General features: G+C 36.2%; 4 protein-coding genes across 4 annotated transcripts; 2 read left to right on the top strand and 2 right to left on the bottom strand.

Annotated features, from left to right (window-relative positions):
* Positions 1-255: 255 nt before the first annotated feature.
* On the bottom strand, positions 256-3,285 carry LOC121769283 (probable mitochondrial adenine nucleotide transporter BTL3). Its single transcript, XM_042166031.1, has 4 exons — positions 2,665-3,285; positions 2,045-2,348; positions 977-1,444; positions 256-442 (listed from the first exon to the last, which is right to left on the bottom strand). The coding sequence occupies exons 1-4, from the start codon at positions 3,036-3,038 to the stop codon at positions 374-376; spliced, it is 1,215 nt and encodes a 404-aa protein (XP_042021965.1). The 5' UTR covers positions 3,039-3,285; the 3' UTR covers positions 256-373.
* Positions 3,286-4,208: 923 nt separating this feature from the next.
* Positions 4,209-5,919, bottom strand: LOC121766573 (14-3-3 protein 2-like). The gene is made up of 4 exons (XM_042162843.1): positions 5,335-5,919; positions 4,745-4,867; positions 4,550-4,666; positions 4,209-4,470 (listed from the first exon to the last, which is right to left on the bottom strand). Exons 1-4 carry the CDS (start codon positions 5,815-5,817, stop codon positions 4,411-4,413), a joined length of 783 nt encoding a protein of 260 aa, XP_042018777.1. The 5' UTR covers positions 5,818-5,919; the 3' UTR covers positions 4,209-4,410.
* A 4,692-nt stretch (positions 5,920-10,611) lies between these two features.
* Positions 10,612-11,989, top strand: LOC121766645 (the record flags this gene model as incomplete). Its single annotated transcript, XM_042162922.1, has 3 exons — positions 10,612-10,959; positions 11,339-11,684; positions 11,808-11,989. Coding segments are annotated over 3 exons (876 nt in total), but the record flags the coding sequence as incomplete, so codon positions are not given.
* Positions 11,990-12,794: 805 nt separating this feature from the next.
* On the top strand, positions 12,795-21,680 carry LOC121768345 (F-box protein At1g78280-like). The gene is made up of 16 exons (XM_042164818.1): positions 12,795-13,099; positions 14,563-14,673; positions 14,785-14,840; positions 14,927-15,069; positions 15,558-15,755; positions 15,833-16,032; positions 16,570-16,669; positions 16,770-17,336; positions 17,989-18,111; positions 18,560-18,640; positions 18,748-19,079; positions 19,172-19,435; positions 19,736-19,820; positions 19,900-20,116; positions 20,817-20,982; positions 21,332-21,680. Exons 1-16 carry the CDS (start codon positions 12,951-12,953, stop codon positions 21,459-21,461), a joined length of 2,922 nt encoding a protein of 973 aa, XP_042020752.1. The 5' UTR covers positions 12,795-12,950; the 3' UTR covers positions 21,462-21,680.
* Positions 21,681-22,957: the final 1,277 nt, after the last annotated feature.

Here is a 22,957-nt window from a genome sequence, read left to right as displayed (position 1 = left end):
TAGTTTGTGTCACATTTTCTTTTTACTAGAAAATAAGTTTTCTTTCACATTATATATAAAAATATACTACTAGTATTTTCTCTTTTTAATTAAGACACAAAACAATATCGTCTAAAAACTCGTATTTGAGTCGACATTTACTGGAGGGAATTGTTATACTGATCGTCATTCATTCTTTCCTTTTTGAATGTTTGGGCATGTGATGCCAACAGGGGTACTAATACTAAAACAGCATGAAAAGCACTACAATAGTCATATAATGAATCCCTATTCTGCTTGCTGGAAAATTACATTAAGTCCTGCTGTTCTCACCAACAATAATATTCATATACTGTATGAATTTTCAGAATTAAATTCCTGTCGAGGTTCCCCTTCATCCTACCTTAAGAACAATCTTCATGAACTCGTAAACAAAGAAGCTTATTGAAGCCGAAGGTAATACCTGACATACAATACAACCAACAAGGTATCAGATCAACATATCCATATGCAGAATTTAAACTCCCATTTACACCAGAGAGTTGGAATGGTCTCACAATCAATGAAAAAGCGCAGATGACTATTTCACCTCTCCCGTTGGAGGTGCAAAAGAGTATGCAGGCACAGTTCGAAACTGAATCTATATAAGCCAATTAATTGGGCTTTGATGATTCAGTAGACACTATATTCATGTGCACAAAGTAATGTCTTGAAATTCTAGCTATCTGCTGCCTCGGTTTCTTACTTTCTTTGGGTATCCCTCATGAGCATCTTACTTAATGAAGCATGTGTTTCAATCACATAACAAGTAAATTTTCATCTAATTCAGATGCAAAATAAGGAGGATTAAACAGAGCCATGAATTCCTTTCTACTATTCAAGAAATTATGAAACAGTCCCAACAAAAAGTAACAAATGACCTTAGGCATAATGAGGAGATGTTTTTTGTCAACATTTCAAAGAAATGGAGAAATAATGTAAATACTGTAAAGTATACCTGCAATAAACTGGGAATAAGACCTGCATACAGAGCAGGGACACCACCTTGCTCAACTATCTTGACACAAGTTGCTAACGCACCCAACCTAGTTGCGCGGCCTTGCAGCTGGAGCTGCCTTCTCACGACCTCAAACGGGTAGGTAGCAGCTTCAGCACAAGCACCAGCAATAGCACCATGCAATAGAGTTCTCACTGGTCCCAATTCCAGCTGCTCAAAAGCATTCAATTCTTGATGCTGTTGTTTCAAATTCTCAATTCTTTTTCTTCCCTCAGGTGAATGGAGATAAGCTGATTTCAAAATGTCATATACTCCATAAAATACTGCGCCTGATGGTGCCATGCTTAGAATTGAGGGCAATAATCCCTTGTAAAGAGAAAGAACCCCTTCATTTTGAATAACATGTCGAAAAGCGCCAATAACTCCACCCAGTACTTCCCCTCCAGGCGCCACAAGCCTGGTCCGGATCTGAAGCAAGTACAGTATTAGACTGTCACCTCTCGACAGTTACAAAACTTTGATTTCTATATCAGGTCAAGAATTCTCTGAATAATGAATAACATGCATAGTTATAAATGAACCATCAGAGCTCATCCCACCTTTTATTCTCCGATGGGAGTAGTGATACTTACCTTTATGTACTTGCATTATGATAGGAACACTTTGTTATGCAGAGTATTCATTAGAGAGAAAGAGAAAGCAAAACGTGATTTTTTTAATGGACATCACTATTTTACATCAAATTTCAGAAACATGCTCTCTGGTTTACATCATCACCTAGCGTGTACTTTAATCCATTTGCACCAATATATACGACTATGAAGTTCGGATTATTTGAAACACCTATGTGAACCAGCAAAAAATGATTGATTCTGTAAATGAAAAGTGGTGCACTCATGAGCAAAGAACTAAACTCATTTGTGAGATCATTTTGCTTCAAGGACAGTCAAAATTCTCGTGTAGAAGCAAAGTGATTCAGCATAGAGGAGTATCTCCAATTGTGACAAAATTAACAGCACAAACAATTAAAAGTAGATGAACTAGAGCACTTTATGGATTGCCACTCACTGTATCCAAGGGTAAGCAGAGGACAGTGGCCGTCATACCAGCTGCAGCACCCGCAATAAATCTCTCAGAATTCGTGGTTTCCTCATTTCCAGATAGTTTGAGAAGCTGCTTTCTGTATGTATCATAAGCACAGAAATTAATTGCCTTGAAAGGTGCCGTGCGCAGTATGTTAACAAAATTTCCCTTCCAAAAGCCTCTCAAGCCTTGCGTAGTTGCTATTCTGTTGATGAGCATGTACAAGTCCCCCTTCTCGCCACGAACTATATACTCCAACTTCAGCCTCTCCAGCGGAGCAAGGCAAGTTCTGTTTCAACAACAATTTATCAGCACAATGCTGCTCTAGCAAAAACACAAATAAAAATTGAAGTTTTGACATCCCAATATTTTCTTCTCCTTGTTGAATTACAGAAAATTGTTGGAAACAAGTGTTGGGTAATCATAATGCAAACACTATCAATACGGTTCCAAATCTTATGATCTAAAAAAACTCATAACAATAACACAACTTTGCAGAAGTAGAATCCCTGAGTAACTAGTTGACAAACAAGCACATTACAAAAACAAAATTAAAAATTAAAAATTAAAAAACTAAAACACAAAAAAGGGGGGAAGAGGCAGACCTTGAAACCATCGCAGACACAGCACCAGCGCACAAATGCTTGGTGGTGTTCATCGCCCCCCGCCCCCTTAACCGCCTATTAACCCCCTTTTCCGGCTTCGTCGCGGCACTGCCAACCGCCTCATTACGCGCACTAGATTCTGCAGAGTTGATAACTGCTCCATCTTTCCCCTTAAAAGACAAACTCAAACACAAAAATTCTCCCCGTTTTCTCCGAGATTGCACCGGGCGACTGTTACAAGAAACTTCGCCGACGATTCTATTGACAATTGACGAAGGAATTGCGCTCGAATCGAGGAACAATCCACCGGAACAAAAAAATGAGTTATTCGAGCTATGAGTATAATCGTAAAGCCGAAGATTGGATTCTGACATTTCGTGCGTCGAATTTGGATAAAATTGGGGAATGATGTCAGGTTTCTGGGATATTAATGGTTGAAAATCGAAATGTTAGCGAATATTCATGGAACGATACGAAGCAGCACCTAATTAGCGCGGGCTCCATGGATAGCAGAGCTCTCACCCTGCATCAGTAGCACAATTTTCTTCTGGCAAAGCTACTGTTGTTTGATGCTTACCACTTGTTTTTGCCGAGCTTTGTATTTTTGTGGGGCTCTCTTGGTTAATACGTACAATTTCTTGTTCCTAACTAATTACTCCTACTTATTTATTATGCTGTATTTTAGTGGGGCCCTCTTGGTTAATGCAAATTCTTCTTCATAACTAATTATATTTATGCTCACACTGAAATATACCGACCCTACAAGATAAATAAATGGTTAAACATAGTCTGAAAATTTTTTATTTACATTTTCTAGTACTAGAATTATTACTCTATTTTCTTTATTTTAAATTTTAATTTGTTTAGCTTGAACTTTCACATTTTTTTCAATTTATGATTACATTATTAAAAAAATCATCCGACCATTTACAGTATACTTGGAAGATTCATCCAAACATATAAGTAAAATACTTAGAACGTCTTAAGTGATCTATTAATAAAAGTACTAGGACTATTGTGTGGATATCAAAAGAAGTCAAAGTTATATAAAGTTGATGACTCGATGTCTAAATTAAAAGGAGTAATCCTCTTAAGTGTAACATATAAATATACGTCAATAGAGTCTATTCCTTTTAAGAACATAGAAAAGGGGAACAAATTCTCTTAAGAAACTTCAGCACTTGAAGACTATTTCCTCACTTTAGAATTTATCCAACAACGTCGTGAGTTTAAGTACGCTTCTGCTTTGCGTTTATCAATCAAATTCAACATGTATGCTTTTATGTGAATGTGATTCCAAAACACATTAAACTTGTCATTGGATTAAGCAAATCAAGATAATACAAGAGTCAAAAGTAGTCCCGGATAGGACTTTGCATGAGCTCACAAGTTGGCTCATGCATGTTGCTACTTATAGATTTCGTACGCTAACATGTCTTTAATTCTGATTCTTAGCCATTCTTAGTTAATTGACTTTATAGATTTCGTACGCTAACATGTCTATTCTTTCATACTATCATTTCTACTTCTCAACCAAAAAAAAAGGACAGAAACTATTCAATGCTTTTGTCTCAAAAAAAAAAAATTGCAGTTACGAGATACTTCATGTGAAGCTTACAACTTGGCCTAACTAAACAAACTTAATGTAGCATGTTCTAACACAAACTCCTATAAGAAATTAACCATAAACATAATTCAAAGTTGAATGAAATAACACCAAACAAACTAGTGATCATCTCAACCTCCTCACAGCGGTTGGCCTTCTTCAGCTTTGGGGGCTTCCTTAATCTCATCAGCTCCTTCCTCCTGCAAAAAACGCATGATCTTCTCAAAAATCACAATTACTGAGCTTTTTGATGAATCTGATCTTGTAATTTTTGCTAACCTGAACGTCGGAGGTCCATAAAGTGAGGTTGTCGCGAAGAAGCTGCATGATCAAGGTGCTGTCTTTGTAGGACTCCTCGCCTAATGTATCCAACTCCGCAATCGCTTCATCAAAGGCCTGGTAAACACCTCAATTCATGTTGACATTCTACAAAAATATTAACCTCCTTTTGTCATTTATTCTATATGCACGTACTTGTTTTGCTAGACTACAAGCGCGGTCGGGGGAGTTGAGAATCTCGTAGTAGAAAACGGAGAAGTTGAGAGCCAACCCAAGCCTGATCGGATGCGTTGGGGCCAGCTCCGTGTTAGCAATGTCCTACACAGTCATTTTTCTCGTCAGATCCTTTTAGTAGACATAATTAATACTCCCTCCGTCCCACAAGAATATGCACTCTTTCATTATTAGTCTGTTCCATAAGAATATGCATTTTCTTTTCTTGTGGAACTTATTCTCCACAAACAATACTTTAATTACCTTTTCTTTCTACATTTCTCTTACTTTATCAATTTTACATTAAAATTACTGCCAAACCCAAAATGATATTATTTGGGGACGGAGGGAGTAAAAGACTGAAGTTCAAATTTTGGTTTCAACAACGTTGTAAAGTCCAAAATTGATGTTGTACATGTGCACAAAACACTTATATGGTCCTACAAGTGTGTAGGAACTTATATGATTGCAATTTTATAAAATGGCAATAATAACTTTAAATTGGCGTTTCAATTTAAACAACATCATTGAATAATTAATACAGATAGTCAGTCAATAAATTAATACAATACCTGAGCAGACTTGTAGGCGGAGAGAGTGCTCTCAGCAGCCTCTTTCCTCTCAGCGCCAGTCTTAAACTCAGCCGAGTACCTATGATAATCGCCCTTCATCTTAAGGTAAAAGACCTTAGAGTCGCCGGAGGAGGCGGAGGGGACGAGGCGGTCATCGAGCATCTTGAGTATGCCGTCGCAGATGGTGCAGAGCTCCTTCTCGATCTTGGAGCGGTACGTCTTGATGGTGGCGACGTGGTCCCCGTTCCCCTTCGACTCCTCCTTCTGCTCGATGGAGGAGATGATCCGCCACGAGGCGCGCCTCGCCCCGATGACGTTCTTGTAGGCCACGGAGAGCAGGTTCCGCTCCTCCACGCTCAGCTCCTCCTTCTCTCCCAGCGCGCCCGACACCTTCTCCATGAACTCCACCATCTCCTCGTACCGCTCCGCCTGCTCCGCCAGCTTCGCCATGTACACGTTCTCCTCTCGCGATGCCGCCGCCATTCTTCTCAATATTATTTTTATTTAAGGGATCGGATATATAATAGAATAAGGTGTGAGTCGAGATCCAAAAAGGGGCTAGTTAAATTATATGGAGAGAGGGAATTGAGGAGATTCCTGTGTTTGTCGTTGCAATTTGAGAGGATGCGCTTAATATACGCTTGCTAGTGGGGATGTCCATTCACCCACCATCCATTTCTATTTTATTTTACCTTATAATATTAGTATCAAATAAAAGAGCTAGAAATATTAGTAAGTACTAAGCTCATAAAGATTATATTTTACGACTATATATAAGTATTATCAATGTGAATGAGTTATAATCATTCTAGATAATTAGATAATAAGTTATAACAATTGAACAACACCTAATACAATAACCATTAACTTACACTCCCTCTGTCCCAATTAAAAGTCTCATTTTTATTAGCGTAGATTTTAGGAAGTCTTTTGACTTTGCAAATAAAAATGATAGAAATGAAATGGAACTTCTTATGGAAATTAGACAAAAATGACAAAATAAGACTTCTAATGGACCAATTATGCTTAACACGGTAAATGATTCGCAAAATTATTAAAATCCAGTAATATTGAATTTCGAAGACACATTTCAATAGAATTTTCGGTTTGCTAGATTGTGTAATTCCATTTGTATTGATTGACATAGATACGAACGATAAATCTATTTAATTATTTTATTTTATATAAATTAAGAAGCAAAAGTATTTCACAAATCGGGGAAGATAGCACCTCTGTATAATGACCATTAGAAAGAGAGACTTCAATCACTTTTTGTAAATGCTGTCTTTTTTAATAAATATAATAAATAGTAGGGGTATTTATGTTATTTAACTTCAAAAAGTATTACTCTTTTCATCTCATAAAATTATTTCATTTTTTTATCCCTTAAAAATATGCAATTTCTATTTTAAGAAAAATATTTCTCAACTAAAAATATTTCAATCACTCTTTCTATCTATTTTTTACTTTACCAATTGTATACTAAAACATAAGAATGATATGCTACACACCTTACGTGAGCACCATCTGTGAGCACCATGCTTGTTTAAGACACGTTAAACATTGTTTGTTTTGTTTTATATATTTAGTTTGATTCTAATACATTAAAAATTAATATTGACACTTTTAATTTTAAAATTTTCATAAAAATCAAAGCTCGATTTAATCATTTCCTTTATAATTTTAAGTAAATGAATAATATGATAAATCGAGTTTTGATTTTTATGAAAAATGTAAAATTAAAAGTGTCAATATTAATATTTAATGTATTAGAATCAAACTAGACATAAAAAACAAAACAAACAATGTTTAACGTGTCTTAAACAAGCATGGTGCTCACGAATGGTGCTCACATAAGGTGTGTAGCAGATCATTCATCTACTAAAACATATCTATTTTTTATTTTACCAATTGTATATTAAAACATGTAGTATCACTTTAAAAGTTTATATTTTAAAATTTTTAAGAAATAAATAAAGTATTTTTTAAAAGTGAATTATGTCTACGTCAATCAATATCTACAATTTTAGTTATTATACATAGTTTTTGCTGGTAAAGTTTTTTTTAAGTCATGATTGTACATCATCTAGAATTTTGCTTTCTAGTATTAGTACATATAGTTTTTCTAGTAAGATTTTACAGAATGTGAACCTAAGTTATTGATTAGATCAATTCTTACGCAAAGAAAATAATATAAATATAGCAAGTTTTCTTATGAAAAATTGGAATTCTTATTGCGCATGTGAAATCGACCAGATATATTTAAGAAAAGTATAATAGGTAAAAGTGATAAATAAAAAAGTAAAATTAGAGAAATTTTTGTACTGAGTTCAAAAATAATAAATAATATAGTAGTACTCTTTGAAATTATATGGAGAGATTCACATTTTTAATGGTTATTAGTTGTGTTTGCATTCCTATAAATATTGTGAGTTGTAAAATTCAATAGTTGATATTTGATATGGTATTAACTCTGTATCATAATATATCAAATTTGGAATGGACAAGGGATATCGATTTGATACCCACTATTCTCTTATTACTGAATATGCATATTTGTGCAAACAATAAATATGAGCACAGTCGTTATATAATTACTAGTGTATAAACTGAATGAAATTTTACAAAAAGGCAATTTATGAGAGCGATTGAGGTGTTGTAAAGCAATATACACCAAGTGTCTAGTACTCCATATCGTTTCACCACATTAAATATAATACTTATATAAAAAAAATTAATGTACTTTAACTACAACTAATAGTCCATTCATTTTCTGAAGTTAAAAAACTCTTTCCTTTTTATTTGATTTTAAAAAACAAATTCACAATTCACTGACAATCTCTTCCTCTCTTAATTCTACTGCTTAATCTCTTCCTCTTATTTATTTTTCCTATTCCCCTCTCTTTGTATTAAAACGCAGTACTATTTCTAAAGTTCATATTTCTAGAAATTAGAGGAATTAATAACATTAATACAAACAATATTAGTAAATACTATTTCATTCGTTTAATTATAATTGAGTTGTATTTTTTCTAGTTATTTTATTTATATGCTAGTAACATATTATGGAGTATAGTGCTCCCTCATATTGATATATGCTCCTCCATGAATAGAAGTTTGATTCACTTTTATTTAATAGGTTCTACTAACTCATTCTGCCAAGAAATGGGACTCCAATGGCGGATGGAGGGAGTATTTTTTATAAGCTGTATCTTTATTTGTATATTTTACTATGCGTTTCTATAGTTAACACTTAACAGCCACACATTCGTTCAAATTTGTGAGTTATCCTCGTCCAAATTCACCCTCTACAGGAATGCCGTGCCCGAAGATGGTCTAAAATCGGATATCTGATCGTAACCCATTGAGAGTCTTTTTCGCCTGGTTTTCTCTCTTTCCTTTGCGTTTCTAACTCTGCGACCTCCTTTTCAATCCTTTTTTAATTTTATCACTGTTTATCAAATGCCTCGCCTTCAAAATCGAGTTACTCGAGCTGAATAATTTTCATATTTTCGTTGAACTATTGAAATGTATGGCCTCCCGCGTTCTAAGACCATCCACAATAGGAATAGCCCAGCAATAGCCCAGCCACTGCCACATCAGCAGCACTAAAAATCCTCCTGCCACATCATCAAAACAAGCAAATAGCCCAGCAATAGCCTAGCCATAGCCCAGCCACATAATATCCACATCACTATTAACAAATATATACAAAATGAAATAATTAACAATCACACAATATGCGAAATTTAATTTACGACACAAAAACGAGAAAATTCACTAATATTAATAAAATTTAAAAAGTACATTAATTAAAAAAAATTACATAATTAAAAAAAAACTAACGGCGGTCAATCCTCCGTGCTCATAACTCTTCAATTAAATCCTTTTGGAGTCGAATATGAGCCGCCGTTTGGCGCATGTCGGAAAAACAAGTGGTGCGAATGAAAATGCCGAGCAAAGCGCGTATATATAGTGTTTCGAAAAAAAAAAAATTAAATTTCGCGCTGGGCGGTGCGCTGGGCGATCCGGGAGCTGCAATAGCGCCGAACGGACCGCCCAGCCGACCGCTGAGCGCCACGCCACCGCCCAGCGCTGCGCGGTTTCTCTCTCCACTCAGCCGCTGGGCGGCTGCAATAGACCGCCCAGCGAACCGCCCAGCGCCGGCGCTCGGCTGGGCGGTCGCTGGGCGCCTATTGTGGATGGTCTAAGCAGTCTTATTGAGTACACACATGCTTACATTAGCTTCATTTTCTGCTTTCAGTGAGAGATTAAGCCATGAAAACCGTTTTGTTTATGTTTAATTAATTGTATCCTTGTTTGTTAAGAACTCTTCTAATAATTCATCACATCCTGAGCACTCTGAATTAATGATATTAGAGTTACCTTTTTCTTTTGTACGGATACTTTTAAAAGTTTTGTGGAAGTGCCTGCCTCTGTGTGGTACTATCATTTGTAATCCTGCGAAAATATGATTGATTTGCTGTTAGATAAGCCTTGTTTTGGTGAATGGTGTTTGGAGGGTGTTTGGCTAAGCATATTTTACAGAGCTTATAAGTTCCACAATTTTAGAGAAATAATGTCTGAAAAGGTTAAGTTAAAGAAATTTGAGGATGATGAAATGAGAAGAGAATACATTGAAAATACAAATTTTAGTAGTGTTTTGGTAATATGATTGTTTCTTATAAGATCACAAAGAAGTAGGATGGGATTGACGAACATATTTATTTTCACATTTTATAAGCTATGTAGGAGTTTATAAGCTCTTGATAACGTTTAAAAGTTCCTTCTATTCAAAACATATCTTTATTTTTTGCACACAATTGAAGGAATGTTTTTTGAGGTGAAAAATGTGAGTTTTGAGGTGAGATAGCACGCCCGCAAAGCCACTTTTGGGTTGTTTAATTTGTAATGTCTCAAACCCAAAAAGGTGCCTAAAATTTGTTTTACAAGTAACAAGTCAAATTGCATTCTTATTCTCCGTACCTGGAGTGCTTTGAGTCGTTATTAATAGGACGGAGGTCACACAGAGTATAAGCTAATTACTGTATCTGTTGAATGTTTATTTTTCTTCTAGTTTTTCATGAGCATGAGAACAGAAATAACATGGAAATTAGTTATAAAGAATCATGTATGTAGAAAGACAATAGAAAAAGTAGATGAACAATTTGGTGGGTCCTACTGCAACATGATACTGATATTTATCTCATCCTGAAAATCAGCAGTGCAAATTTGATCGCCTCCATGGTAACCATCATCACAGCAAGCACCTGAAACCCATGTTCGAGTTTGATCCCCGAAATTTGTTTCCATAACATAGTCCCTTCAGCCAGATTGTCTCTGTTTCCTTCATCATCATCATCAGCTCTGGTTGTGAAATGCAGCAACAATGGCAGCCCAGCTAGTGATGAAGGGAGTTTGAAGGATATCTTGTCAGGTATGGTGGATGAGAGAGTTGAGCAACTTTTGAACAAAGAGGAGAACAAGGCTCTTTTACAAGGACTGGAACAAGCCTCTTCTAGAGTTGAAATTGCGAAGAGGCAGCTTGCTGAGATTCAAAAGCAAGAAGCAGAGGCTAGGGTTATGAGGGAATATATTGATCAGCTTGAATCAAAGGCATCAGAGGTACCATCATTTTGTTGTTACTGAAATGTATAGCACTCTCTTATATGAACGTAGTCGAAGAGTAGCATCACCAATTTAGTTGGCGATTTCATGCTTTTAACAAATTTCATAATAGACGTGATTGTGGTCTAGTGCCTTTTTGCTGTATGTATGTATGTCCAAATAATGAATCAGGGACTAGGATGGTTTATGACTGAAACGAGATAGACATGGAAGACGAGACATATTATCCAAAAATGGCGTTAGAGATAGGGATACACCGACTTCTTTGACTCAATTATGCATTTAAATCCCTGCGTTCTTACCTGCCTTTTTGTCTTGACAATTGCAAGTATAGTATATATACACTGACGGATGCTTATTGGTTTTGTAATTGAAGATTGCTGAATGCCAGAAAGAAATCTTAGAAGCAAGAGCTATGGTGGAAGAAGCAGAGCTATCATTGAACTGTGCTTCAAAAGAAATGGAAAGTGGAATGTCGGACAAAGATAAGGAGAGACTGCAGTCTGTTATAGCTGCTTCAGTATCAGCTGTTATTGGCACTCTTGCAGAACTTCCTATTTCTTTGTCCCGGGTTACGAGCAATACCCAATTGATACTTCCTCTGGCTATCACCTTTGTTAGTTGTGCATTATTCGGAGTAACTTTCCGCTATGCAATCAGACGAGACTTGGATAATTTTCAGCTAAAAGCAGGGACATCTGCAGCATTTGGCTGTGTAAAGGGTACCAGCAAAAACTCACCTCTTAATATAAGAATGTTTAATGAGAAATTCTTTTCATGTAATTATAATTTTGATAATGATGGTTGAAGACATAATTATACTCATTATGATATTCGCGATGCAGGGCTAGCAATGCTCGAAGCTGGAGCGCCGCTGGAGCTGAATGGCAGCAGCATTGTGTCCCATGCTTTTGATGGTGCGGTGTATGTTTCTGAAAGTCTTTTGATTTTTCTATTTGCTGGAGTTGCTCTAGACTTTTGCATAAAGTTGAGAATCCTTAGTCCATTTCCAATTGAGAGAACATAACTATATGTCAAAGTATATTTTTGTAATCAGATATATTCTCTTGAGTACAGTTCATTTTTTGGTGTACATTTCACGAATACAATTCATTTATAGTACATTGTTTTTAACCTTGATGAAGCTCAGTTATGAACTATTTATTGATGAGTAACAATTTTTTTATGATATTGCCACATGGAACCCAAAATATACCAAGCCCACGACCGTATCTTCTTCTCCCACGATATATATCAGACCGGCGTGACAGCTCTACCTCACCACCGCTGTGACTTGTGACCAATGCACCTCTATGTCGTGATGGTGATGACTTACCATCACGATTGTGTCCCCATGCCTACGATGAATTGATGATGTTGTCATGAGTGAGCCACTATATCCATTGTGCTCACTTCCGATGGTGCCACCAACATCTTAGGCAAATCCCAGAATCGGCCTTGAATCAGCTACCATGTCCACAATGGATGCATCATCCTGGTTAACTTTAACCTGAGAATTGTCCCATTTGTGTAGTCGTTTGATGCACAATTTATGGTCTCTGTGTTTTATATGGGTTGATAATATTACCTGGGAATCGATATTTAAATTAACTAGATTAATGTAACAATTTTTAAGCAATTGAGCGGAAAATTATTAAGGAGTTGGTTTCAGAGTTGGTTTCAAATTTTAATTTATCTTTAACTAGATTTTAGTATTTTTATATAATATATTTAATCATATATATTTTATTTTAATTATTTTTTTACAATCTTTTTAAAAATATATATAGATCCTTCGTATCATGAAGCTTATTTATGATGAGAGGCATGGTTGACCAGTGCCATGTCCACCCACGCGTTGTTACCACGCTGAAGCAAAGAATCCGCTGCGGGAAATTCCCCAATCCCTTCCACCTGCAACGCGCGATCACCGATGCCATAAATTCTCCATATATCTCAATTCGAATATCCATCCCCTTCTTCTCTCAATGGACTCCGCCTCGCCTAACTTCCCTGCCGTCAAAGATCGCCGCACTGATGCGCTCGGCGATCTGCGCGTTATTCCCGACGAAATTCTATGTATTATATTGACTAGGCTCGCGCCGCACGATGTTGGCCGCCTCTCCTGCGTCAGCAGGTATCACTACTCTCTAATTATGGAATTTATTTTGCTGGCTAAATCATAAACTGCACTGCAATGGTTGTTCTCTATGTTTTGGTGTGAGCTTGAGTGCAAATTGACCAGTTTTCTGTTGTTATTTTGGTATGAGAGTTTAATACCAGCCATACCGAAGAGTTGAACGGAACGGATTGACAATTCCGCATCTTTATGGTTTACTTATCAAATTAAGCTAAAAGGGTGTTTGGCTAAGCTTACTTTGAATATCTTAAGCTCCAATTTCTTATAAGATGTTTCAAGCGCTTATAATACGTTATGCATCAAAAGCTTACAAGTTAGTTAAAATGTTTCGGTAATCGAGCTCATAAGTTAACAGAGAGTATCGTGAGTTAGAAAAAGAAGGGCATATAATGAAAATTGTGAGTTAGAGAAAGGGAAATGTAGTTAATGAGAGAATCGTGAATCATGATTCATGAAATGGGAATGCCATATGATGGAAATAACATAACAACGTAGAGTTATTTTTGTAAATTGGTTGTTTATTATGTGATCATGGTAAAATAAGATGGAATTATGAACTTATTATTTTTTAATATATAAGCTATTGGAGTTTTTTTTAAGGTTTTATTAAATGTTTAGGAACTTAGTATGCCAAACACTTTACAAAAGCTTATTAACTCCAAAAAGTTTACAAGCTGTTTTAAGAAGGTTATAAGCTACACCGAACATAAGACATGGCATTCCGTGGAGTTATCTTGGAAGAAAGCAAAACGGCAAGAACATTATTTCGGATATAATGATTAAATCTGCCACGCCATGGTTCAGATTGCAACACTTGCTATGTCCTTGTGAAGTGTTTTCATGTAGTCATGTTATATATGGTTTGGACATTGGTATTTTCCTATAAATGCTTTAAGGTCATTAGAAGAGTCAACTTTTCATAGCTAAGGAATGGGGAAATATCTTGTACATTCATAAAGTTGATGCGGCCAATTTTCTTTATTTTGCTGTTCCTTTGCCATAATATTGTGATCCGACTGTCCCGAGGGGGGCAGTGGGTCCAACTTTCTGAAATTCCACCTTATATTGATATCAATCTGGTTTTGTATTGAGAAAAATGATTTGTTATAGATAATTAGATTTTTTTTATGCTTCAATTGGTTGGACTTGACGCTCATGTACCCCTACTAGAGAAAGAAAGAAGTGCAAAATAGGAAATTAAGTTTACTGTGCTACTTTATTTATATCTTAACAGTTTCTGAAGCACTGTAATCCAAAGTAATAATGCTAAATATTGTTGTCTGTCAGAAACATTCATATATAGATTCCGACTGGATTTTCATTAGTTGGCTAGGCCTATGTTTCTTCCTTTACGGGCATTCATCTGGAGCTGTAAAGATTCTGATTGTGTGTGCTATGTTAGCTTCCTACTGCATGCCCTGTCTGTTGTACATTTCTTTTAATTTTGTTGTTGGATATAGTGTGATGTACATTCTGTGCAATGAGGAGCCTCTCTGGATGAGCCTATGCCTTCGCATTGCAAATCATGAGATTGAGTACAAAGGCTCATGGAAGAAAACAGCCTTGGATCAGTATGTTTCTTTGACTACTTTAGTTCTTTTCTCTACAACCTTGTCTATGATGATCATATATTTCTTAAACCTGACATATTAATCGCATTCCATGTTTTATGGTGATTATAGACTAAATTTGCTACACAAATATATTGAAGCTCCCAGAAGAACTTTGCAGTTTGATGGTATCTAATTTCTGCATGGATTTTTTTTGATGTTAGCATTCTTTAAAGGATTATTTCCTACATGCATTTTTTATCACCTTATGCAGGATTCAGTTCGTTGTTTCTATATAGAAGATTGTACAGATGTCATACTTCATTAAATGGATTCTCGTTTGATGATGGAAATGTGGAGAGAAAGGAGAACATCTCCTTTGAAGAGTTTCATATGGAGTATGATTGTCAAAAACCGGTATATTCAATCATCAACTATATTATTAGAATCGTTAAGAAACTGATAAATCTACTACTCCGCAAGTCCCAATGCTGCATGTCCTTTTGACTGAACTCATGGTTTTTATATGAGACTTATGACAGTTTAAAGTGTCTATGTAATGCAGAAGGTAACTGAGATTCGGTAATTTGAGTCATTTGACGCTATAATTCCAAGAGAACTGCACTCTAAGGAATAATAACCTTGCAGTTTTATGTTAATGGAACTCTAAATTGATAAGTTAGAAGGAATTAGGAGCTAATATGTGGGGCATAGTATATGTTTTATATTTGTTCTGCTATTTTTAAAATAGAAACTAATATTGAGTATTTCATCAATCACTGTAGAATAACCAACTTCCCTGTGCCGTTTGTTGGTCTGGTTTGGATAATCTGTTGGCTGAGTAATGATTTTGCCAAAAACATAGCAATTTGTATATGCTGATATAATTCCTAGTTTTTTGACAGGTCATGATAAGTGGATTGGCTGATAATTGGCCCGCAAGAAAGTCATGGACAAGTGAGGAACTTTTATTGAAGTATCCAGAAACTAAGTTCAGAATATCACAGAGAAGTTCAAAGAAAGTCAGTATGAAATTTAAGGATTATGTTTCTTACACGCAAGTCCAACATGATGAGGATCCTCTTTACATTTTTTCTGATGAGGTATTTTGATTTCTCATTTTTGTCAGTTTCAATTTTTGAATTTGGTAGGATTACAACTGATAAAATACTTGTTGCAGTTTGGGGAAGTTGCACCAGATTTGTTGAAGGATTATAGTGTGCCACATATATTTAAAGAAGATTACTTTGATGTGCTGGATACTGATCAGCGACCATCTTACAGATGGCTTATAATTGGACCTGAAAGATCTGGGGCATCTTGGCATGTTGATCCAGGTCTGACTAGCGCATGGAATACCCTCCTCTATGGTCGAAAAAGGTCAGAACTTGTGTGTGAGGATAAATTCCATGTCCAAATAATAATATGAAAGTACCACTGTCAGATTTCTATATATAAATATATACTACTACAAATCTACAATACAGGGATGTGTTAGTGAGAATTGGGTTTTACGTGAGAAATGAGATACATGCACAAACACATAGTTCATGAATGTGAGATGAACAAATATATATGACATATGAACAGCGATATTCAACTAATAGGTTATCCATGTGTTATATTGATCTTTTTTTTCATTTTGGGTTCATGGGTTTCATGGATTTGCTAATGTATTCTCTAGATCCTTGAATAGTTATTAGTGAGTTAGGGTTAGTATTATTGTTATAATATTAATTGCGGACATCATCATTGGACTCAAATATGTCATTGCTGTTTTCTTTTGAAGGAATAACCACCCAGAATTAAGTTGCATTGTCTTTAGTAGATTTTAGTTATCCATATATGCTTGTTTGATGTATGGCTAACCTTGGGTTCACACCAGAGCTTCAAAAATAACATCACATTTTTTTGCAGGTGGGCATTGTATCCACCAGGAAGAGTTCCTTTAGGAGTGACAATGCATGTAAATGAGAATGACGGTGATGTTGATATCGAGAGTCCATCTTCTTTGCAGGTAGTGTTCTGTATAAAATTCTGCATCATTTGGTTTTCCTCTTCCCCCAATATTTGATGCATTTCTAAACAATGGTTCTATAAATTTGTAATTCTCCTAGTGGTGGCTGGATTTCTATCCCCTGCTTGCTGATACTGACAAGCCAATAGAGTGCACCCAACTTCCTGGAGAGACAATATATGTCCCAAGTGGTTGGTGGCACTGTGTGCTAAATTTGGAGACAACAATTGCAGTCACGCAAAATTTTGTTAACTCCAAAAACTTTGAATTTGTGTGCTTGGACATGGCTCCTGGTTACCGTCATAAAGGCGTCTGCCGTGCAGGGTTGCTTGCTGTTGATGACAGCAGCTTTGTAGATGATGAAAATAATTCCATGTGTACTGAAAATGGCTCAAGCCACTTTAATCTCGACAGGAGAGAGAAGAGGCTAAGGATAGAGGAGGGGTGCTCTGAGAATTGTACAAATGGAAAATCTCTGACTGATGGATGTGGTGGTGATTTAGAATACTCTTATGACATAAGTTTTTTGAGTAAGTTTCTGGATCATGAGAGGGACCACTACAATTCTCTGTGGAGCTCTGGAAACTGCATAGGGCAGCGAGAAATGCGAGATTGGTTATGGAAGCTCTGGGTCCAAAAGCCAGGACTTAGAGACCTAATATGGAAGGTATCACCTTTTCTCATTCAGTTTATCATTGTTTGATGGGCTGCCTTTTGGGTCAACGTATTTATTGGGTTTGGGAGGTTGTGTTGGTTTCTTGTATGTGGGTGATATGCAAATAATCTCAAGATTCCGAAAACGTAGTAGAAATAACCCAGTAGTAGCTATTTATCGTATTAATTTTGATCTACCTCCATTTTAGTTAGTATATCCATTGATCGTCTATATTTGTTTTAGTACAACTTAGTATATTTGTTGATTGATACTTATAAGTAATAGCAGGCCATTTATGGTTTTATATTTGATTATTCAATGAAATTAGCATACATTGTTAGCAACAGGATAGCGGTTTGAATTCAGATATTCTCAATCATATCAAATACTAGTGGATTTTATTACTCTCTCAGTCCCAAGGAAGATGACCTCTTTCTTGAACGGCACATTATTTTAAGCAGTTTTATTTTGTGTGTTAGGTGAGGAGTATAAAGTAAGAGAGGGGGAATAAAGTAAAGATAAAGGGTATCTATTTTTAGTAATGAGTCATCTTGAGTGGGACAAATTAAAAGAGAAAGTGGGTCATCTTCGGTGGGACAGAGGGAGTATTTTCTTATGTGGCTGGATCTTCTTTGGTCCCTAATTGTTTTATGTCATGCCACAGGGAGCCTGTCTTGCGTTAAATGCTGGGTTATGGTATGAACGTGTGGGAGCCATTTGTAACTTTCTTGAATTCCCAGGACCTTCACTTGATGAGAAACTTCCTGTCGGCACAGGCAGCAATCCTGTAAGCTCTACATTAACGATTTTGATGTGGACCATGAGAAATAGCTGACCTTTTGGTTCCACCTCTCAAGATGTCCACTTGATTTTAAAGCAACTATCCAGAGCTGTATTGTTGCACCACTAGTATATCTTTTTCCAGAATGAAATGATGCTTAAAGGGTCTTTTTTCAGTTTTATGAATAAGCCCCTTCTGCCCCCTTCCTTCCCAAACACCAAAAGGAAAATGTTCAAATATGTTTTGTAGGTGTATGTGTAGATGCATTATATACAAAAGGTAGCAAAGTGAAGATGTTCAAACATAGTGAATATGCAAGTACCATCCCTCACTGTGTAGGCTTGTGAATTTGATACATTGTCATGTTTCTTGTACAACATGTATTTTTACTTTGAAAAGAGTTTAAGTGAGTAACATGAGTAGCTGACAAGTAGGTGCTGTAATTTTCTGATAGGTGTATCTTATCAACGACTATGTGATAAAAATATTTGTTGAAGGAGGTCTGGAAGCTTCTCTTTATTGTTTAGGCACTGAGGTATGTTTCATTTTTCATTCTATTTGAGCTCATAGTGTGTTTATGCGTATATGTTTTTTCCCTTCCTTGTCCTTGATCTTATCTTCAACCTTCCTCTCCCTTTTCAGCTTGAATTCTATAATATAGTACATAAGTTGGACTCCTCGTTGAAGACTTACATTTCGTCTGTATTAGCAAGTGGGATTCTTCTTTCTGAAAATGGGTCATATAAAGTATTGCCCTGGGATGGTAGAGGCATACCTGAGCTGATTGGCAGCAGCAGTGTCTCATCAATAAAGCACAAAGAAGTTGATTATCCATTTGGTCTCGTGGCCAAAAAGAATTTTGAATATCTAAATGCAGGAAAGCCGTTGAATGAGTCAGAAAATTGTGTTAAACCCTCTTCAGCGTGGCCCTATATTGTGACAAGAAGGTGCAAGGGGAATATATTTGCTGAACTGTAAGTCATATCCTCATCTGTATAATTTTGTTGTGCTAAGAGAAAAGCTATGTTATGACAGCATATGCAACTTTACATTGTTTAATTTACAGGAGAGATACACTCTCATCAGAAGATGAGCTCAACCTGGCTTCCTTCTTAGGCAAGCAGCTGCATGATCTCCACCTGTTACCTGTGCCCCGTCCATCTTGTAATATCTCAGTTCCTGTGATCGGAGAAGATTATATTCAGCCGTTACATTCTAGTGGGTTTTCAGAAAATGTTACAGATAGGATTGGCCATCCAGCCGATTTGGAGTTATTTATTAGCATCTTAAATAGAAAAAGGAAAGATGTTGGGAAGCGCTTGGCTCAGTGGTAAAACATCTCCACTTAAGCTTAGTATAAATGTCTGGCAGACATAGGCCGCTATTTTGCATTATTTGTGTTGGTCATCTGCATATCCTTATTAATGGCTGGCATATGGAAGCATATGACTCTCAGTCATGAAAGTCAAATGTGTCTCTATGAGGACGTTTATTTATATAAATTGTCAATGTGATGGAGCCTGCAGAATCATCTGTCTTCTTCTTAATTTTCTTAATGTTTATGATTGGGTGTTAATTTGTTAATATGAAGGACTGATTAACCTGTTTCTTCTCCGTTTATTCCTTGTAGGGGTCATCCGATACCTAGTAACCTCATAGAGAAAGTTGACGACTACATCCCTCGTGACTTGAATATATTATTTGATGAATTGGAGGTGATTCTCGTTTACATTTCAAAGAAATTTTCCAGTCCTTTGGATGTCTGTATACCTACCTTCTTCTCTTTCTATGTAGCATAAGACAGATTGCCGATCTTACACCTGGGTACACTCTGATATTATGGACGATAATATCTACATGATGCCTTACTCAGATTCTATGTTAGAGGAAAATCTTTCTGAGCCTTGTGTTGAAGAGGGCGGCGCGTACATTAAAAGAACTAACAACAGCAATATACATAAGCTTTCTTGGGTTCCAAGCTACATCCTTGATTTTAGTAATTTGTCTGCTGGTGAGTTCTTTGGCTTGCTTGCTTATTTCTCAATTTGTTCATCTTTGTCATTCTTTCTTCAATACTTTGTTTTTTTTTCTAGTTATGTGTAAGCCAATTCCGCCAATTCTCACCGGGTTACATTTTACAATTTTTTTTGGTTTGGAAGTTGACTTAGACTTAACAAGGGACATGTCGCATAATTCAAATTTGATTCGTAAGCTTAATGTTAATTGAAAAGAAAAAAGAAATGCATTAAGGATAATCTAAAAAAACTATTCTGAAGGATTGCATTTATACTGACCTATTCAAGCTTATAAAATTAATCTCAAATAAGCATAATATACTTTTTATTGGTTATCTGAGATTGGAAGGGCTAGATGACTTTTGTGTGGTTTAGGAACGTATGGTGTCATTTCAATGACTTGGATGTAATCTTATTGATTTTTTTTATACTTTTCTTTTTTATTTTACTTGGAACCCTAACATGAAAGAGTCGAGTCTTACCACAAATGAACAAAGTGTTTCCAGTAAAACAGTATCACTAATAGGCTTAAAGAATCAGCTGCCTTGCTTACGTATTTCTACTACTGTTCTAGATTCATGAGCACTCTTGTTCTATTCATACAAATCTTAGAAAGAAGTAATCTTAAACCTGCATTAGCTAAATATCGTAGTATATATTACATTTCTGAGTCTCACATAATTTACACCCGTGCAGGCGAACCCATACTTGACCTGATTCCAGTATACCTTGATATTTTCCGTGGAGATCCCCGTCTCCTGAAACAGTTCCTCAGTAGTTATAAGCTCCCATTTTTGAGGCAAAAATCCCTGTCGGAGGGGGTAGACAGCAACAGATTCAATCGGCTATCTTATCGAGCAATGTAAGTTGAGACCTTTTTGTTTACTAGTCATCAATACAATTCTACGAGTTCTTCATAAAGTTCATATATTCAGTATGTTTTGATATCACAATGGAGAATTCAGAGGAATAATGATATTATGCATGATATCGAAAGGCATCTAGTTTTGCTAAATCAAATAGAGACTAGAAGAAGTAGAATATTTTATGCCACCAATTTTTTTTTTGAGTTCTTAATTACCATTCTGCCTATACAGTATACATTATTTTCAGATAGTACTATAAGTCCAAGTTTGAACTGTTCATCTGCCACTGGTGTCAAGAGAGCCCACTTTGAATTATATGGTTTGCTTGAATTTTTGGATTTGCAGGTGCTATTGTATTTTGCATGATGACAATGTCTTGGGAGCTATTTTCAGCATCTGGAAAGAATTAAGGTCAGCAACATCATGGGAGGAGGTTGAGGAGAAAGTTTGGGGTGATTTAAACACTTTTATTTAGTAGTTCTCATTTTGTTCATTTTTTCTGGCCTTTTTTTATTTATTAATTTTCTACTAGATTCAGTGTTACTTTCAACAATCAGTGTGTAATACCCCAATTCCGGTAGTGGGATGTGTAATTTAATGAGACTTGCTTCACACCATTATACCGATAAAATTCAAAGTGGAATATAAATGAAGTGGAATGCACTACTAAGAAAAGTAGTCAATTGTTAAACTACTCGATATGTTGCAGTGGGCTTTTGCTATATATACACAATAATTGAAAATAGTGAAATGGCATTTCCACCACTTTAGGGTGGCCGGACCTAAATCACATCTACTATAAAATAAGTTTTATATACTATTTTTTCCAAATATATAATAAAACATGCTCCTAATTTCATCTATTTTTCTGAACTTCAATATCAGATCAAATTTTTATGAATTGCTATCAAATTAAAACTTATCCACAACTGAATTTGGTATAATTAATTTTATTTAAATAATTTATATAATGATTATCTTATAAGATATGACTATGAATTAATGTAAATTGGCTATGAATCAGTGTAAAAAGATTTCTCGCTGATTTTGGTGGGTTACCGCCTTACCGGTTAGGTGCTAGTTATTTATAGGTAGTTTCTATTCAAAAATCAATTTGTTTTTTTGAGCAACTCATCATGTGGGGTAAGCATCCACAACCGTGCTCTTGCCAGCGGCACGGTTGTGGGCCCGGGCGGTACTATTCATGCCTGCTCTCTGGCAAGAGCACAACACCCACAACTGTGCTCTTCCGCAAGGACGAGCACAATTAATATAAAATTCAATTACACAAAAACATTTCCATAATATTAAAATTCATTTAAAACCCACAATAAATATTACAAATGACAAATAAAATTAAACATTGCATAATTAAAATCCTAAAAATTAAAAATTACATAATTAAAATCCTAAAAATTAAAAATTACATAATTAAAATCCTAAAAATTAAAAATGACACTACTCGTTGCCGAATTTCGCCCACATGTGGTTGATTAGGTCTTCTTGTAGTTGATTGTGGATTCGAGTATCGCGCATTGTGTGTCTTGTCTCGATCCTCTGGCCAACCGTCGTATGCTCGCCTCGGCGTAGGGGAGACCTCGCTGTTGAGCTTCCGGCTTCGTCCTCGTCGTAGAAGCTAGCCGCCCTCGGCCCTTCGTCGGCTATAATCATGTTGTGTAATATAATACACGTGAACATGATGTCGGCGATATTATTCACGTACCACAGCCGAGCCGGGGCCTTCACAATGTTGAATCGAGCTTGAAGGACCCCGAAGGCTCTTTCGACATCTTTCCGCGCTGACTCTTGACGCTGCGCAAAAAGAACCCGTCTCGGGTCGTGCGGGTTGTGGAGCGTCTTCACGAACGTCGACCACCTTGGGTAGATACCATCGGCGAGATAGTAACCCATGCGGTATATATTTCCGTTGATGGTGAAGTCGATCGCCGGTGCTACACCATTCATCACATC

Source organism: Salvia splendens, chromosome 15 (assembly GCF_004379255.2).
Source record: "Salvia splendens isolate huo1 chromosome 15, SspV2, whole genome shotgun sequence".
NCBI lineage: Eukaryota > Viridiplantae > Streptophyta > Magnoliopsida > Lamiales > Lamiaceae > Salvia > Salvia splendens.
The sequence above is the reverse complement of the archived record's forward strand: the minus strand, read 5'-3'. Positions and strand labels throughout refer to the sequence as shown.

Excerpts from the sequence above, each read along its gene's own strand:
- LOC121769283 (XM_042166031.1), bottom strand. The coding sequence starts at position 3,038 with ATGTCAGAATCCAATCTTCGGCTTTACGATTATACTCATAGCTCGAAT. Across the intron at positions 2,349-2,664 it reads GTGTCTGCGATGGTTTCAAG|AACTTGCCTTGCTCCGCTGG; the intron begins GTCTGCCTCTTC and ends TTGTTGAAACAG. Across the intron at positions 1,445-2,044 it reads TCTGCTTACCCTTGGATACA|ATCCGGACCAGGCTTGTGGC; the intron begins GTGAGTGGCAAT and ends TACTTGCTTCAG.
- LOC121766573 (XM_042162843.1), bottom strand. The coding sequence starts at position 5,817 with ATGGCGGCGGCATCGCGAGAGGAGAACGTGTACATGGCGAAGCTGGCG. Across the intron at positions 4,868-5,334 it reads CCGCCTACAAGTCTGCTCAG|GACATTGCTAACACGGAGCT; the intron begins GTATTGTATTAA and ends ATGACTGTGTAG. Across the intron at positions 4,667-4,744 it reads CTTGTAGTCTAGCAAAACAA|GCCTTTGATGAAGCGATTGC; the intron begins GTACGTGCATAT and ends GGTGTTTACCAG.
- LOC121768345 (XM_042164818.1), top strand. The coding sequence starts at position 12,951 with ATGGACTCCGCCTCGCCTAACTTCCCTGCCGTCAAAGATCGCCGCACT. Across the intron at positions 15,070-15,557 it reads AGTATGATTGTCAAAAACCG|GTCATGATAAGTGGATTGGC; the intron begins GTATATTCAATC and ends GTTTTTTGACAG. Across the intron at positions 19,821-19,899 it reads TATTATTTGATGAATTGGAG|CATAAGACAGATTGCCGATC; the intron begins GTGATTCTCGTT and ends CTTTCTATGTAG.